Below are 18,985 nucleotides of genomic sequence, written 5' to 3'. Positions count from 1 at the left end.
TTTTTGGCAAGCAAAATTATTGACTTGCAGAACTTCTCCGTCGTACTTAGTTTTTGTTGTTTTCATGATAGAGCAAAGTCGAACATCTGCAAAAACAAACTAATCAGAGGAGCAAGTGCCCTGTAAACTGAAAGTGAAACCTGTGAGCACTTTACTCTTAACTATGTTAATTGTGTTAAATTATGTTCGCTTGTACCTGTTAACAAGGCTTTTTGTTGGCTTAAAATCTGGATCTTTGCCATTTTCAACGCTGATAATTGTGTTTATTGTGTCTGCAACAAGCAGAGCTGTTTCTATTGTTCAAATGAGGTTTCTTATCCTTAGAGTAACTCATGTCTTCATCTTAATCTCCTGGTTTTGTGGCATAGTGTTAGAAACAGACATTTAAGGGGAAAGTTTTCACATTTTAGGTTTGGGGATGGTCTGAAAATCTTGAGAAATGGCTTTATACTCACTCTGAACGAAAGGTCACTCAATGTAGTGCATGTGAGAAACAGAGTGTGTGAAATAGTCACTGCGGAGATATTATCCTCCCTTCCTTCCTTCCTTCCTGTCAGAAGAAAGATAAGAGAGCAGACCTCCACCTTCTTATCTCTGGGTCTCCAGCGTTGGTGGCTCGTACACCTCCACCCCTGCCTCCACCAGCGCGGGGCGTCCCCGGATCAGGTCGGCTGCCTTCTCCGCCATCATGATGGTGGGCGCGTTCAGGTTGCCACTGATGATGCTGGGCATGATGGAGGCATCCACCACCCGCAGCCGCTCCAGGCCCAGGACACGTGTGGCGGGGTCCACCACGGCGTCCGGGTCAGAGGGAGTGCCCATCCTGCAGGTGCAGGACGGGTGGTAGGCGCTGTCCGCCTTCCGCCGCACAAAGGCGTCGATCTGGGCATCGGACTGGACCTCGGGGCCCGGTTGGACCTCGGGGCCGCGGAACCTGTCGAAGGCTTTCTGAGCAAAGATCTCCCTGGAGAGTTTGATGCAGTCCCTGAACTCCAAGACGTCCACATCTGATAGGAGAGAGAAGATTTGAGAGATTTGATCCACATGAGGCCACAGACAACAGCTTATTATTAGATATGACTTTGTGTCTATACTGTAGTTTGGGAAATAACAGTGAAACTAGGATCAAAACAGTCATTATTGCACATTACCCAAGTGTGAAGGACCCCTGGGGTCAATCCAGGCCTAAAATAATAGTTACTAAGTTCAGATAATTTATAACTATTCACAGCACAAGCTTGCTGATGCTTTGCTATTGAGAAACTTACCACTCATAATGTTTTGTCAAATACCTGTCGTCTGGTGTTTCTATGTTTACTTTTTTCCATGTACATGTTGATTTCATGTTAATTCGTCTCAACCATGTTGACCCCCCCCCTTGGAGTAGTGATTAGTTGTTTAAAAAACATGGTAAAATAGTTCTCCAAAGAGGGAGGTTGGTGGTGGTTCTGTGTAACAAAAAGCTCTTGTCATCCTACAGGCCGCCCACAGCACAGAGTTACTGCAGCAATTCTTGATGATTAAAGAATGAATAAAGAGTTGCATTGCAGGTTGAGAAGTTAAACTCCACTTGCAGACTGGATGCATGTCAGGTATGCCAAGCATGCTGACACTGCACAGGCACAGCACTCTAGAAAAAAAGAGAATTTTACCACTCTACTGCAGCTTCCTGAGATTAGACACTGTCCAATGGGGCAAATGTTTAAGCCTATAAAAAAAATGTAATATCCTTTTCAAAAACAGGAAGCTGCCATTACAGCCACATTTGTATTCCTTTTTTTAAATCATGGTTTGAATAACAGTATAACACAATATCACTATGGCAGTTTCACCTACCACACGCCACCCAAGTTGTGTTTTCAGGGATCTCGGGCGACACACCAGTTTATTGTAGAGAGTGTGCTAGTTGGAATAAGCCCAAGAGCAGATGGACATGTGTCATGATAAGGGCTCCTCTCCTGAGTGAGTGTGGGGATGGGGGCTTTACCTGTTGCCCGTTACGCCAACCAACGAGCAACTAGTATGCAGCCACTCTGATCCTGGGCCCCAATTACCTTGACCCAGGACAGGTGTGGCAACTCAATTCACACCATCCCCATACAACAATCACATTTAATTGAAAATTACCTTTTGCTGTGGTACACCCAGTGCGTAACATTGGAAGTAGTAGTGTAGTTTTTGCAATTTCCTGTTTCTAGTCTCTTATGTTAAGCGAGGATGGAGCCAAAAGAGCTGTTTTGCGGAAGTGCATGTGAAAGATCCAATAAAACCCTTGAAACCCTGATAAAATGCGACCCATTATGCTCCTTTTCACCAAGTTAATATAGGTTTTTTGAGGTCTCCAAACCATGTTTTAAAAGATTTTAGATGAAAATATCACTCTGATTATGCATTCGATGCATTCTAACATGCGTCCTGTCCCTCTTAATCCACCCTGTCGCCATTGGCTGTTTCTGTGAGCCAATGGTGTTTGAGCATGGCTTCCAGGTTTCTTTGTAATTATTCTGTAACTTTCACTGTTTTCACCTTATCAGTCCTCCATAATGTATTCCTGAACAAGTTTGAGGCGAGAAATAAGCAATCAAGATGCTGAATCTTCACTCATATCCGATCTGCAAGTCCTAATTTAAAGGTTTGTTCCGACTTTCACTGTGATGTGGGTGCGGTTTGGGGCTTTTTCGTTTGATACAATGACAGAAAATAAAATAAATACATCTACGGTTTTATTTGGAGAAACGCAGAGTGGATCGCACGCCACAGCCTAGAAAGAGCCAGAAAGAAACACACAGCAAATACTTACATTTCCCTTGTCTGCAGTTTTGTCAGGGACAGTTTGTATTTATTCGTATTTGTATTTATTTGTATTGAGGGGCGGTTCTAATTTTACTGTGTCTCAATGCTACATAGTACTGAACAAAGCTTAAGGGCTCATTTTTGGACATCTTTTCTGAAACGCAGAGCAACGGGAAAGTGAAGGGGTGTGAATACTTTCCGGATGCAAAGTATATGTGAACAAGCTCTAAATAAGTGAGTTTTGCATAAAAGGTCCCCTTTTACGTCTTAAACATTTGCCTAATTGGGCTATATTTAAGCCCATGAATGGTAGGAATTTAGATTTAACTTAGGTCTGGGTTGAACAAATATGAAACCCATCCTTTAATGTCTAGAGACATCCTTCCTCTTGCCCAACAGGGTCTTACCGGTGGAGAGGTAGTTTGGCTGGAGGATGGGATGGTCCGAGGGGTTGGCACTCTTCAGCTTCATCCAGCCGACGCTGGTGCTTCTCATTGGTCCGATGTGAACCTGCGACACAGTATCTTCATCATTTGTCGTCATTTGCTCCAACACGTTTAATGAATCAAAAATCACTATCTAATCATGGTGAAACCAGATCACACAGGTTTAACCTGAAACTAATTTCCAGTGTTCCGTTATATTACCAGTCTGTGGTCATGTATAGTCTTTGACGTGATTTTTTGTGATAGTGACACCTTGTTCTGGCGTTTCAGTGAAATCGTGACGCAGATGGGAAAACCAGGGTGGTTAAAAAAGCCACAGCTCTCACTCAATTCCTCAAGTGATCACTAATTTACAGCGTCAAACCACTGGAATGTGCAGAAAACAGTGATGGATGAATCCAAAATAATTCATTAAAACTCAAATTGTCCAGTTGTGTAACCAAGAGGAAATAATGTCAATTATTTAAATATCCATCCATCTATCTATCTATATCTATCTTACTTTTTGGAAAATGGATCGAAAGAGGATGTTGAATCATTTCTCTGGCTTGATGTTTTCCATGGAACTGCACACACACGTGTGTGTGGCAATTCATCTGTGTGTGCGTGGGTGTTTTTTTCCTTATGTAAAAATAACTAATCAGTGGGTGAACAATAAAGATTATGATAAGTTATAAAGAACTGGTTGATACTGTACAGTAGAAATACTGTAAAATAGAGCCTGGTATTTCCAGTATATATATATATATATATATATATATATATATATATATATATATAATTGCTCTGTTGTTTTCCAAGAGAATTAAAGAGGTGGGCACAGTTATTGATGAGATGCAGTCAGGCTTTATGAAAAATACATATTTCCAATAATATTCGACTTGTCTTGGACATACTTGACTATTCTGATCTGGGATCTGAAGATAGTTTTATCCTCTTTGTAGATTTCTATTAGGCCTTTGATACAATAGAATGACCATTCATCTCTCGCTCCCTGGAAAATGTTGGCTTTGGCGATTTTCTTTCTAAATCCCCAAAGCCAAAATTTTCCAGGGGTGCCCAATACGTCGATAGCGATCGACCGGTAGATCAGTAAGGTAGGTAGCTCGGATAGATCGCACACCATTCAAATAAAAAAAAATAATAATCTGCAAGGAAAAGACAAAACCGTGGTCAACATGATCAGTTCAGTTCAGTAGTGCAACTTCTGTCCTCAAAGCTGCAGCGCCATGATTTGGGGAACTTTCAAAACTTTGCATCAAAGCTGGAGACCCAAGGGAAGGCAAGGAGGGGAGGGGTGCGAGGAGCGCCCCGACAGATCAGTAAGGTAGACAGAGCAGATTGAAAACTGTCTGTCAGACTTTGACAACGGTTTCAAGGTGCTTTACTCAAGCCAATCGCTACATTTATGTGCTTCCCATTTAGGGAAGATATTGAGGTTGATTCACTCGCATCAAAGATAACAACACTGTTTCACCTGAACTGGTCTGCAGTGGAGGATGAGATGTTGACACTACAGGCTGACATTCAGCTCAAGTCCAGGGCTCATGGACCGTTTTGGAACTTACTCACAGAGGAAAAGTACCCAAACATGAGGAAATGTGCTCCCTCCTTGACTTCATTATTCGGCTCTACTTATTTATGTGAGTCAGCCTTTCCCCACATGAAGATTATTAAGTCCAAATAGCGTTCCACCATGAGGGATGATCATTTGGAAGCCTGCTTGAGGCTGGCTACCAGCAGCTACTGTGCGGACTATGCAACCCTGGCCAGCTCCATTCAGTGCAAGTCATCAGAGTAAGGTAGTGACCATAAATGTATTTAATGCTATTGTGCCGTAAGGGTTCATGCAGGGATGCAAGGTACGCCAACATATATTGTATATATGACGTATACTCAGTATATACGTATAAATAAATATATTTAGCATTTTTTAATGAAGGTAGATCATTTTGACCTGGTCATTTTAAAAGTAGCTCGCAAGCTGAAAAAGAGTGGGGAAAACCCCTGTTTAAAGGCTATAAAACCTTGTACGCTAATGGAAATAGCTCAATTAAAATGAAGCATGGCACGACCCCTAGATTCTATCTGAAACATGGCATTCATCAGGGATGTCTAATCTCACCGTATCACCGCAGTAAAATGATCTGTATTCCATAAGCAGGTCCTTCTAATGGGTCTTTGATATATAAGCACAATTTCTCACCACACATGTATCTTATTTGGAATAATAGAGAAATTTTGGTTAAGAAAAAAATACTTTTCTTTGAAAGATGGGTTCACAATTAAGTTCTGCTGGTGAGTCAGTTATTAAATATGGGGAGGGACAACTGTTCACTTACAGAAGAATTCTCTGTAAGTAAACAGTTGCCCCTCCCCATTGACTCACAACTGACTCACCAGCAGAACTGAATACATTCTATTAGGTGCGTCCATGACATTACAAAGAGATGTCTCTTATCCACATGTTACGGCATACTGGAATCAGTTTGTAAATTTTATATATATATATATATATATATATATATATATATATATATATATATAGAAAGTTTGGATGCTTCCTCATAAATACCTACCTGTGAATAAGGTTAAGGAGGCATACTTCAAAATTATTCATAAATACTACCCCACCAATTACTACATGATATTTAAAAGAGACAAACACAAACTGCTCTTTCTGTGAAAAGAAAACAGTTTCACACCTGTTTTGGCATTGTTCTCACACCAAGAAATTATGGCAAGAGCTTTGCAGATTTGTCATTAATCATAATTTTAAAGATTTTAAATTATTATGGGAAAATGTGGTGTTTGGCTTCTCCAATATCCCAAGAAAAGTATATATCCGATAATGATGTTGGCGAAATTCTTCATTCATAAATGTAAGTTAAGCAATAAAAAACCTTATTTTGTTGCTTTCCTGAAAGATGTTGAGCAATATGTGAAACTACTTTGTAATTCAACTAACAAGAAGGCTATCAAAACACTTAACATCTGTATATTTTATAATATTTTTGTCTAGTGTGATACACCCCTTGCTCTTCTGGCTCTTCTGTAAGGCGTAGCCTCTTTGGGGCTCCTTTCTAATGGTATACATCCAACTGCGTATGCAGACTGCTGATAATTTATTCATACACTCGCTTCCGCCAATCATGATGGAGCAGCATAGCCATATAAGCCCCTGGTGTCACTACTATTATCACTACTCGTCTCCTGAAATCAATTCAGCAACACTGATAGGGGTCTAGTGGGGTCGAACTCTAAGGGGCTATGCCTCCTTCATTGAACTGTAGTTACATAACTGCAGTACCTCTTGTTCGATGTCAGGAGGCTACGCCCCTCGAGGCTACGCTCCTAATGGAAGAAGAAACAGTCTTTATTTGTCACACAACACACCACACTACAACACATGCTTGCACACACACACACACACACATGCACATGCTTTGGATGGTGGCTGGTGAAATGGTTCCTCTGCATTTAACCCATCCTGGCCGGTCCTTCCTCCGGGGCCACAGCCAGGAGCAGAGGGCAGCATACGTGGACGCGCCCGGAGACCAGATAATAATCGCTGGTCAGACGATGATGTGTGCATGTTTTTGAGGGGGGTCCTTACTGACGTGAGGTGGAGGAAACCCCATGTGAGCACGGGGAGAACATGCAAACTCCACACAGAAAGGCTCCTATTTGGGAGATAACCCGCCGGAGCACGGTGCCAACAGCGCCCCAGGTGGAAATGGAACCCAGGACCTTCTTGCTGTGAGGCAGCCACGGGTGGTGCGTGAACGCGTCCATCCCCAGAGGGGGGGGGGGGGGGGGGGGGGTCGTCTCTCTGTGGAGGTTCTCTACCACAGGGGACACTGAGCAATTTCTCTCGATGCAAACAGGTCCACCTGCACTGTCCAAAATAGTCCCCAAAGCTCGAGCACTACATCTGAGTGGAGGCGCCACTCCACCTCCTGGGGGCCTCCTCGTGACACGAGGTCCGCAAACCACGTTCAGATGGCCGGGATGCAGCTTGCCAATAGAGATCGGAGCCGTAGCACTGTTCATTTCCACAGCCTCTCGGCTGCGTAATGGAGTGCAGGTGATCTCACACTCCCCTGGCGGTTGATGTAAGGCACCGTAGCCCACAGTCACCAGATGCAGGAGGTTGATGTGGCATGTGGATGGGGACCACACGCAGTATACGGCCTGTCCACGGCAGGTCCCACCCCATCCTATAAGGAAGGCATCCGTGAAGACCTACGTAACAAAATCCGACCCAGACGCACACCCTGTGTGAGGGTCTGGGATTCTCTCCAGTAGGCCAGATCTCGGTCTAGAGATCTGGCCTACTGGAGAGACAGGCACCGGTTGGTGGTTGCTGATGGTGCCAGGCTGGCACCACCAGCAACCGTAGTCTGTGGCACACTGGGTTCAACCAGAGCCCTCCAAACCATCGCTGGATACTGCGCATGTGTAGGAGGTCTAACAGCACCACTGTGTGGGCTGCTATCAGTGGTTTAGATAGCCAGCCCCACATTTGCACAGTGTCCAACTGTAGTCCCAAATAGACCACCTGCTGGCTGGATATTGGAGTGCTCTTCTCCCAGTTTATCGCGAACCCCAGATCGGTGTAGTGTGCGATCACAAGCCTGGTGTGAGCGACTGCCAGCTCCATGGGATCAGGAGGTCATCGAGATATGTCAGGATCCTGACACCCTGATGACGCAGTGGCAGCAGAGCAGTTTTGAAGCAGTGGGAAAACACCCACGGAGCAAGCTTGTTGCCGAACGGTCCTCTGGTGTACTCGTAGGCCACCCCCTGAAAGGTGAAACGGAGGAACCCCCTGTTTTTCGGCAGTATCAGGATGTGGATGTAGGCGTACTTTAAGTCGATGCTTGCACAAAAATCGCCCTTGAGGATTCAGTGTGTGAAAATCCAAGATCAGACGCACACCTCCTGTATGCTTCAGGACCAGCAAGTAATTCGAATAAAACCCTCTTTTCCAAAGTTCTGTGGGCACACCGCCGCTGTTCTCTTGCTGAAAAGAGCTGCTATCTCTGCATTCAGAACTGCAGCCTTCTCTGGTGACGTCGTCACCGTCCACTGTCTGGAAGTGTGGTGGGGTCCGGCGGAATTGTAGTGCGTAACCCCCTCGCAGTGTCCTGTCCAACCTTCGGGACAGCACACAGAAGGTCGCATAAGGGTTAAGCAGCCAGCTGGGGAACACCCTCCAAGCACTCCTCCAGATCCCTGATGACTGACGCCACCACTGGTCCCAGCCTGAGGGGCGGGGACGCAGCCCAAGGGGGGCTAATCATAAAAGGGATGACTGTGGGCTGCCAGAAGCATGTGCATCACCGTGGAGAGCACTGTAGCGTAACCGCGCCTGGGACCTGGTCTCACCAGGGATCCAGGGGTTCGAGTGTGACGTAGGAGGCTGAGATGTCCAAGCCAGGCGTTGTGATCAGTGGAGAGATTTAATGTAGCCGCCACGCAGCGTCAGCCAGGAGAGGACTGTCTGTGTGTGCTCTCTCCGCTGATCCTGCCTCCATCTCTATATGTACAGCTGGCTAAGCAGCAGCGTGTCCCGCGAAGGGCGCTTCCCCCACGCAGCGAAGGTGGTCCCGCTTGGACGCGGCACATAACCAGCGGTACGATAGAGGGCTGAAGGTCCCACTTCGCAGCAAGCAGCACTAGAGCCGCTCTCTAACCCTCACCAAGATGGAGACCGCCAGCATCGCCACGTTTGAAGTTTCCGCCGTTGCCAGGACATACAGTATGTCCTGTCAGCCAGCAGGGCTGTGAACCGATCACTTGCCGAAGGCAACCATGGTTTCTTGGACGTCCAAGATCCCACTGAGGACAGGAGGAAATGGTGAGCCAATGTCTCCTCGAGGTGTGGAATGCCCGTTCGCAGTGTCTTGAATCCCATCACAAGCCGTGTGAAGGGGTTGTATGAAGATACCGGAGCATGGGCCTCGGCTGGGGCAGTCCAGGAGCACCAGAAGTAGCGGTCGAGAGGGGGCATTGCAAGAACCATGGGTTTTGCCACCCTCTCCTCATGCACACATGCTACACCTACAATCAGATCTATGACTGATGTTGGTGGAGGCATGGGGATGTCCCCGCCGCCAAGGTGAGGAGGCCGTGAAAATCTGCCCAGAGAAGACGCACCAGCGGTTTCCTGTAGGTGAATTGGGCTGGTGGGATGGAGGTTCGGTCCTCGTCGGGAATCCTGCCGCCAGGGAAGATGTCGGACCTGGGTGGAGACAGTGGCTGAGAGAACATGTCCTCGTTGTCGACAATGAGGTCATCTTCATCTTCCTCTTCGGAATGGAATAGAGCAGCGCCCAGCCTCTGCCGCAACTGCCTGGTCCAGTGGAAAGTGCAACGTAAAATATCTATTGCGGCGGACCCGCTCAGCGGCTGACAAGGCCTGGCAGGCCTCACACAATGGTACCTCTGCGAGCCCAGCGAGAGCCTGCTCCGCTCCTAGACAGATTAAGTATCTGTCATGGAGGTTGCTCGCCATTGCCAAACTGACACAGGGGCAAGGGGCTCTGATGCCGAGATGAGTTTCCTTGATGACTGTGTTCTTGAGGTTATCTTGAGGTTGAATGTCAGAATATCTTTTTCGTCAGTCGCTTCTGAATTGAAAAAGGAGACGAGTAACAGGCGCCATGGGCTTATATGGCTGTGCTGCTCCATCCTGATTGGCTGAAGCGTATGAATTAATTATTAGCAGTCCGCATACAAGCTTGTATGTATCCCATTAGGAGCGCAGCACTTAAGGGGTGGAGCCTCCTGACAGAATATTTCTTCTTCTTTTGGAATTGGTACATATCGTCACCCACTGTACTGGAGCGTGTAGTGATTCTGAACGCATTGAAAGGTGGAACTAAACGCATACATCTGAGAGTAATTACTCTGACTTAAGTGGGTGGACCAAAACAAGTTCATTGACGGTTTGATCTCGTCAGGAAAAGCAGAAATAAATAGAGAAATATATACAGGAATAAAATAATGAATAAATGTAAGAATATATATGAAAATTAATTGTTTTTTTCCCTCTTTATAGTTCTACATTTATTTATTTATTCATTTATTTATCACTGTGGCATTCTCAGTTTTTCATAAATACATACTAAAAACATACACTTATTTATTTTTTTCCCGTTTTCCCCATCATTTTATTTGATGTTATTCTGTGAACTACTTTGCAAACTGAATTAAATACAACAAAATTAAGATATTTCAATAGAAGATCTCCACACACACCTGGTAGGCCTCTATTTTGGAGGCGACTCGTCCATGGTCGATGACTTGTGAGGGCAGGAAGTGGAACTGGATGTCGGGGTGCGGGACGCCTGGACGGCTCCTGATGAAACCCCCGCTCTCCAGATGGGCCGTCGCCCCGTAGCCTTTAGGACGGTTGTCACGGCAGCAAGGTGTAATACAAGCCTCCAGTTAAGTCATTTAGTGAGCAGGAAAAAACTTTTACAGAAGTTAAACTGACAACACTGCAGTAAACATATTTGTTACCTAAAAAAATGAATAAAATATACAAATAAATAAATAAAACATATAAATATTAAAAATACATAAATTAATACATGAGTAAATGTATAAGTAAATACATATAATAATCAAACAGCAAACATATTTAACCTTGGGTATGACATGCGCTGTACTAATAAAGCTGCCTTGCCAATTGGGATTACTACTGTGAGAATAATTCCTTCCATATCACTCAGCCATAAATTGGTACAAGTAACACAACCCTACATGTGTGTATATTTCAACTATTTCTCTTGACTCATATAATCTGTTCTCACCAGTGAACTGTGTGAGCCACTCCAGGCCGATCTTCACCATGTGCAGCGGTCTCTGGGCCTTGTACAATGTGATGGGCTGCGTGCACTGCTGCTGCACGTAGAGCTCCAGATGGTCCTGCAGGTTCCTGCCAACACCTGGGGAGAAGGAGGGAGGGGGGAAGAAATATGAGAGAACAGCACACTTAACAAAAAACAGCCCCACATTTAGTATTTGACTTAGGCTGGTTACTTGGCAGGACCTCGCAAATAGGTTTTGATTCAATTTTGATACAAAGGGTCATTGGAATCAATATAGATTAAATACCATGAAATATTACCATATTACCATATTACCATTAAGTATCCATGACACGGCTCATGATGCGATTCCATATTGATATACTGTATTGCCATTTTACAAATAATGACAATTGCTACCAACTTTTCAGTGTACCATTTGACATGCTTTACAAAAATATCAAAATATTTCAAGTTATTCATGACTACAGTCATATATAAGTGGAAATTGAGACAATAGAATTGTATCACAGAATCACTTTTTTTTTTTTTTTTTTATAAACACAGCCCTATAGTTTATAGTACTGTAAAAACAAATCTACACGTGTGTATGTTAAAAAAATTGACCTGGTACACACCTGGTAAGTGCTGCACCACGGGGATACCCAGAGGTTTCAGGTCGTCGGCATCTCCAATCCCAGAAAGCATGAGGAGCTGAGGGGAGTTGATGGCTCCACCACTCAATATCACTTCTTTTTCTGCAAACACCTGGGGGGATCGAGAGCAAGAGAGACACGACTGAATATCACTTTTGGTGAGAGGGTGTGATAAAAACATTTACGTTTAAAAACGTTTACTTTTTTTCGGTAAATTACTATAGCAATAAGTCATATAAAGGAGTAAATAAGTGAATGAGTCGATAAATCAACGTTTCACTAAAATAAAAAAATATTGTTCACATTAAGCATTATCATATATTTGATACTTTCAACAGTTTATTTTATCATTTTGTTTTGGCATTTCAATATATTTGTGCTTTCGTTGTTGATGGCGAGGTCCGCCTTTCCTGGCAAGATTGCAAAAATTGGGCATGTGCGGTTAAAATTTTACAGTATGTAACAGCTGAGTCAAACACAAAATGACTAAATAAATATAAATAAACGCCTTCTGCTTTTGACAGTTCTACCTTCTTCTTCTGTCCGTTCTGCTTGTACTCCACTCCTACTGCCCGATTCCCCTCAAACAGGATCCTGGTGGTCAGACACTGAACCTCCGCCTTCAGGTTTGGTCGACCCAGGACTGGGCGCAGGTAGGCGCTGGCCGTGTTCCACCTCTTCCCTGTGTGTGTGTAGATAAAGGATGGAATGATAAATGATGGATGGGTGAAATATGATGATATTTATTTCCCAGTGAATGGTCATAACCACATGTCACATTTTGCCAAGTTATGTTTTGCTTGAAATTTGCTTGAAATATTGAACTACAGCCATTATCAAAACTGATTGTGAAATCAATGTGTAACAGCAGAAAAAAAACATTAAATAGCTCCAAAATGCCTTTCGTTCAGACAGAAAACAACTTCTTGAAACTATTATGGAATATTTTGAGATGGCCCTGGGCTGGCACTTTAAATATTATTTTAGAGTGAAATAATAACTCCTTTTAACCGATCTGATCCAAATAAAAATCTATCTGGAAAGGGCCATAAACCATGATACTGGCAAAGAGCAAACAGAAAAATAAACAGCAATACAGAACAGTGAACAACAATGAAATGTCCTTCATTAGGGGTGAGAAAACCTACAAATACTAATCCAGTGTCGCCAATGAAGTTGAATAAAGTGTTGCTATTTCAAATTTTAGGTGCAGGTTCAGGATGTTAGGTCCAGTATAAAGCTCAGATCCAAGAGGTCAGGGTGCTTTGTTTCAGACTTGGCAGACATCCAGTGTATAACAGTAGAATACTTGAGCAACTGGTGGTGTGTGGTGAGGTGGAAGGTTGAGGTGCTTCTCCAACCTTTATGAATCGTCATGTCCATCCATCCCAGTCCTTCCTGCTGGAATCCGTTCATGTCGTCGGTGAAAGGGTATCCTGCCTGCTGGCCGGCCTCGATGAACGCCTGATGGAGGGGATGGTTCGTCCTCCCCCTGGACACGTGCAGAGGTCCACTCCCCCCACGGTACCTTCACAAGGACAAAACACTTCGGCAATGACAATTGTGGCGACCCCAATGGCTAATCAGTGCAGTGTTACTGTCCTGATACGCTGTACAGAGATTGCTCTATTAGGCTGAAGGGCGCCTCCCCTTAAGGTTGTGTCGTTTTGTTTTTTTTGAGTGTTGTGAAAACGCGGTTACTATTAGTTTTTTACAGATCTGCTGCGTTTCAGTGTTTAAGTACCCGCCGCATAACCACATGAACACTAGCGGGGAGCTGTGTCCGGTGGTGAACACATTACTTTCTGTATCGGCATTTTGTAATTATGGCTTCCTTCCTTGGTTTTTTTTGAGGCACCTATGGAGGCATTTTTTAATTGCTGTATGAAGGAGCAGCTAGTGCTAATCGCTAACTATCATGGCATTATTGTTGCGGAGAAAAGACGTTAGGAGATAAAAAATTTGGTATTGGCAGCTTTATTTGAACTGGGTTTGTTACAGGCAAGGGAGTTTTGTCTGGACTTGGAGCCAGCGTCCGTGCTGGTGTCTGTACCAGCACGGACGCTGGCTCCGTAGACGTATAGACGTTGGTTCTAGTTTGCATCTAGTGCTTAAGTTCAGAAGCACCTCAATACTTTTACTCTTTTTGAACGTATTGCAGATGAAAGAAATTGGCCAGATGCAGACAGGACTTTGATGCTATAGTGCATCCTTATTGGTAGGGCTCAGGAGGCATATTCCAAGTTAAGTGCTACATTGATTGAGTTACAGTAAGGGGAAGTCTGCTGTTTTAAAAGCCTATGAGTTACTCCCTGAAGCTTATCATCGAAAATGTAGGAACTGGGGAAACCGGCGATAAGCAGACTAGTGGAATTTGTGCGTGACTTGTTATCCCATTCTAACCGCTGGTGTTCCGCTGCTAATGTTGACTGCTTTAAGAGCCTTTGTGAGTTAGTTGTGTGAGAGCAGTTAAAATATTTGGTTCCTCAGCGCGTTGCAACTTATGTAAGTAAACAGAAGGTAACCACTGTACTTAAAGCACTGAGTTGGTAGATGACTTTTCTCTTCAGTCATGAGGGTAGTTTTGTGGATGTGTGCTCCGGGGATGATGTGAGACGTAGGGGTAGTAACTATGGTAGTGCTAGTCATAATACTCATTTTTCAATATCTGGTCCCCCACAAGCATTTATTGCCTTGCGCATAACAGGGTAGGTAAAAGGTAGTGGTAATAAGTTTGAGCCCTTTCCTCGGGCGCGTCGACAAATGCTGCCCACTGCTCCTGGCTGCCCCCTTGGAGGAAGGACAAGCCAGGTTTGGTGAAATGCATAGGCGTCATTTACCGGCCACCATCCAAAGCGTGTGTGTGTGTGTGTATGCATGTGTTCTAGTGTGGTGTGTTGCGTGACAATTAAAGATTCTTCTCTTCTTCATTGCCAATGCTGTCAGGCCTTTGGTTGTAAGTGAGGAATGTGTGCCAATAAAACTTTTGCATGATACGGTCGTCATTCGCCAATCGTTAATTTATTGTAGAGTCTGTGTCGCCTTTTTCACCGGCAGCAGTTTGAGCGTGATTGTCAGTAAGCCCCTATTTCATTATATTTATTTATTTTATCTGAGCCCTTTTTTCATATTGTTGTGTTTGAGTTGTGTTTGGGTTAAAGCATGGAGTCACCAATTATACTAAAACGTGTCATACATGTCAATTCACAGGTAAACCGAGTCAGTCTGCCATTCCAGCTACCAGCAAGCAATTTGAGCATTTGATTATAGACTGTGTGGGGCCCTTACCCACCTTAAAGTCAGGTTTCTCGTACTTGTTTACTGTGATGTGCCAAACCACATATCCTTAGCGCTCACTCGCTGCGAGATGGGTAGTTAAGGCTTTGACACAATTTACACTACTCACAAAAAGTTTGGGATATTTGGCTTTCGGGTGAAATTCATGGAAAATGTAAAAAGTTCACGCTACAGTGATATTATATCATGAAAGTAGAACATTTAAGTAGAAGCATGCAATGGTGATTTCCTCATCGCAAATAATTTATTGAAACAAAAGCCAACAACAGCGGTTGGTATACCACAACAAAAAATGTCAATGTCTCAGTAACTTGTCATGTGCCCTTTGTTGCATTTGATGCATTTTTTGGTCTTGATAGGTTACTACCGTAGTTTTTGCAAAAACTTCAACGGTGGTTGCGCCCCTGACAGATCTATAAAAACGTAAGCTGAAATTTGTGTGGTCCCCTCATTGTGAAAGAACGTTTGAAAATGTGAAATCTCTCCTGTGCTCCGCTCCTGTCCTGACTGTGCCGCGCTTGGATGAACCATTTAAGCTGCAGGCGAGTGCCAGTCAGGTGGGCCAGGTGCCATTCTGTTAAAGGTGGTGGATGGAATCGATAGACCAGTTTGCTGCTTCTCTAAAAAGTTCAATTCATACCAACTTAAGTATTCAACAATAGAGAAGGAAGCACTGGCCCTTATTTGGGTGCTTCAACACTTCGAGGTGTACATCGGTTTTGGGCACATACAATTCACTGCTATACCACTGGAATGGATGGGTCCCTCCCTATGTCGACGACTCAGAGGACAACGGGCCAATGCCGGATGGAGAAGTGCCAGCTGTGTGAATGTTATTTTTCAATGATATGTTGACTAACTGTGTGAACATTATTTTTCATTTAAATTTGCTGATTAAAAGTTTAATAAAAGGGGGGAATGTAATGGAAAAATATTAAAGCCGAGATGATGAAACATGTTGAAACTGCTGAAACAATTACAACTGCCTTTGTGACCTATGTATATGACTACACCCTCAGCCACTGCCTTTATGACACCCTCACAGTAACGGTCCATGTGACCTACGTGATAACAACCAGAGCCGGCTGGATCAGGGGAGATGTGAAGTGCTCCCCGCTGACCAAGTGACAGTTGTTGTAATCCCTGTTTAACCTTAACTATCTCACCCCACGCAACTATCTGAGTGGCTAGAATTTACACACACACACACACACACACACACACACACACACACACACACACACACACACACACACACACACACACACACACACACACACACACACACACACACACACACACACACACACACACACACACACACACACAACAAAATCCTACTGGTTTTGTGTGTTGACATTTAATAAAGCTTTCGAGCAATTGTTATTATTATAATCACACACACACACGCACGCACGCACGCGGGCACGCGGGCACGCACACGCACACGCACACACACACACATAATAATATTTTGTTGTTTACATTTGGGTCCTATCTTTTGTTGAATAAATTACCGGATTTTTCGTTAAAATGGTGTGTCTCCACATTTGTCATGGCCCTATTAGCCGGGTTATAACAACATAGACTGGTGAAGAGTTGTTCAAGATAAGAGGGCAGTAGTTCGTAACTTCACAAAATAAATCATACACTATAATAATGCAGACTTAAAAAAAAACATGGGGACATGGTCAGCAGTGACATGTTTCACAGAATTTATCAAATCTTTTTTTTTAAGACTTCTTCAGGGACATTCCTTTATAACCAAATAATAAGTCTGTGTCACAGGCTGGAAGGGTGCCGTCTCACTGTGGCCCCCTGTTGGCTGGTTGTGGATTAAAAGAAACGGTCATTTTCCATGTAAGTCAATACATTTTTTTTTTTTCCACCTGATGACGTTTTTGGGGACCATATTAATGTTGACGTCTAATGATATTACGTGTTGACTACTGCCGGACCAATGAAAAATGTATTCACTCAAAGGAATCGAACAGGATGAAACTAAATCAATCTTCAGATCCTATGTATTTCAAGTTCAAGGTTATTTGTCACATACATATACATAATCATATATATGCAGTGAAATGTCATGACACCCAGTGATTATGCACAGTAAGCGCTATAAGCTCTAAAAATACTAAAAATACTAAAATGTGCGTAATCGACACCAGGTGCTATTTGTTTGTCTTCCTACAGATCACGTACCGGTCTTCTCCTAGCTCGTGGCACTGAGCCTTCTTGAAGTACGGGAGACAGTGTTCGTAGTCCCAGCCCACTGCTCCCTCCCTTTGCCAGCGGTTGTAGTCCTCAGCATGGCCACGGATGTAGACCATGGCGTTGAGTGATGAGGAGCCCCCCCAGACACGACCCCGCGGCCAGTACATCACCCGGTTGTCCATGTGGCTCTGGGGTAAGGTGTGGTAGTACCAGTTGTAACTGAGGAAGAATATGGACAAAAGAGACTGGAATATAGGTTTAAATTGTTTATTACATTGCAAATCATTTATGTGTTCCCACAAGTTATGGACTTCAAGCACTATGAACTCTGTGTCAACATGGCTACTTGCTGAACTCTGAACTGGAATAGAATGGTGGAAAGTGCAATAAATCTGTAAAAGCATCAAAAGGTAATTTGTTGTTTTACAGTACATGCCTCATACTTCTGCGTTAAATTATATATTCTAAAATTCTGTTGCTATTTTCTCATAATCAGTATTTAGAAATGATAGAATCTGAACCTTTAGCTGTTCTTGTTCTCCAACAAGATAGAATATCTGCAATTTAGCAGCCTATAAGAGTCATTGTGGAATATGTAGAATATACACAGTATTGCCAGTTAGTTTTGAAAGTAGAGAGAACACTTTCATAAGGCCTTTAAATCACCTGGTGAATCAAACATTCCCATCATAAAAACAGATGATGACAATATTTTCCATTCTGACACTTTAATCTTCCAAACAGACACAGAAAGGGGGAATGGCACCAAGAGCCTACTTGTCGTTGCAGAGGTTGTAGGTCAGCGCGGCCGGCATGTGGATCTTCCAGGACAGCCTGACACTGCCCAGCACAAGGTCCTTGGGCCCGGCTTCCAGCAGCAGCACCGACTCGTGGGCATCCTCTGAGAGGCGGTTGGCGAGGACACAGCCCGCTGACCCCGCCCCCACCACCACGTAGCTGTACGACGGCGTCCTGACATGGGAGGAGAAATTCCGACTACCCTTTGTGGTGGCAATGCATTTGGAAGGGTGGTCGAGGGAAACAGAGGGAGGGAAAATGGTGGTGGTGGTGGAGGAGGAGGAGGAGGAGAGCAGGGAAGAGTTTAACTTCGTCCTGGAGACGATTCGACGTCCTGGAATACAGACTGATGAACACCGGACGTCTTTTGAAATTGTGCTCCTGATCCTGGAACCCCCGAGCCGGGGTCCAGTCCTGCCGAGGAGCAGGGCTGCAGAGAACATGCTGGCCTGGGAGGCTGTTCACACGCACACGCACGCACACACAGTATATTAATAATTACATGAGAAAAATGACTACGTCAAAAAGCATTCATATAGCACTGATACAAATAGAAAAGACATGACAAACAAAAGCAAACAACTTCACTAAAGACAGTGAAGGCAAAAGTCACCAATCTGAAGAGTATAATTTTACCTAAGTGCTTTGGACAAAAGCTTCTGATAATTTAGATAATGTAATGCAATGTAATGTAATGCAATGTAATGTAATGCTCAAAGAAAATAAAGTGAAATTCATTAATTAATGGCCACAAAACATTATATCATGCAGTTGATTAATAACCAAGATAGGTTTAGACAAGGTAAGACCTTATTGATCACCGGCAATTTTTTTGGAATGTAATTTGTGTACGTTTAACAACTAACTAAGATCATTGTTTGCTTGTATTGTATGAAAGCTTAAAACTTTAAACTATAAATCATAATTTAAAATGATCTACAAACTAGAGGAACACTGA

General features: G+C 43.8%; 1 protein-coding gene across 1 annotated transcript; it reads right to left on the bottom strand.

Moving 5' to 3' along the window:
* Positions 1–497: 497 nt before the first annotated feature.
* On the bottom strand, positions 498–18,470 carry chdh (choline dehydrogenase; the record flags this gene model as incomplete). The annotated part of the gene is made up of 10 exons (XM_080015347.1): positions 498–1,007; positions 3,201–3,303; positions 10,506–10,648; positions 11,063–11,197; positions 11,698–11,827; positions 12,246–12,397; positions 13,077–13,243; positions 17,218–17,448; positions 18,007–18,201; positions 18,385–18,470. The coding sequence occupies 10 exons, from the start codon at positions 18,468–18,470 to the stop codon at positions 589–591; spliced, it is 1,761 nt and encodes a 586-aa protein (XP_079871473.1). The 3' UTR covers positions 498–588.
* Between the last annotated feature and the right edge of the window lie 515 nt (positions 18,471–18,985).

The sequence above is a fragment of the Zeus faber genome (assembly GCF_960531495.2).
Source record: "Zeus faber genome assembly, chromosome: 15".
Classification (NCBI taxonomy): domain Eukaryota; kingdom Metazoa; phylum Chordata; class Actinopteri; order Zeiformes; family Zeidae; genus Zeus; species Zeus faber.
Note: the sequence above shows the minus strand (reverse complement) of the source record. Positions and strands in the feature narration are given on the sequence as shown.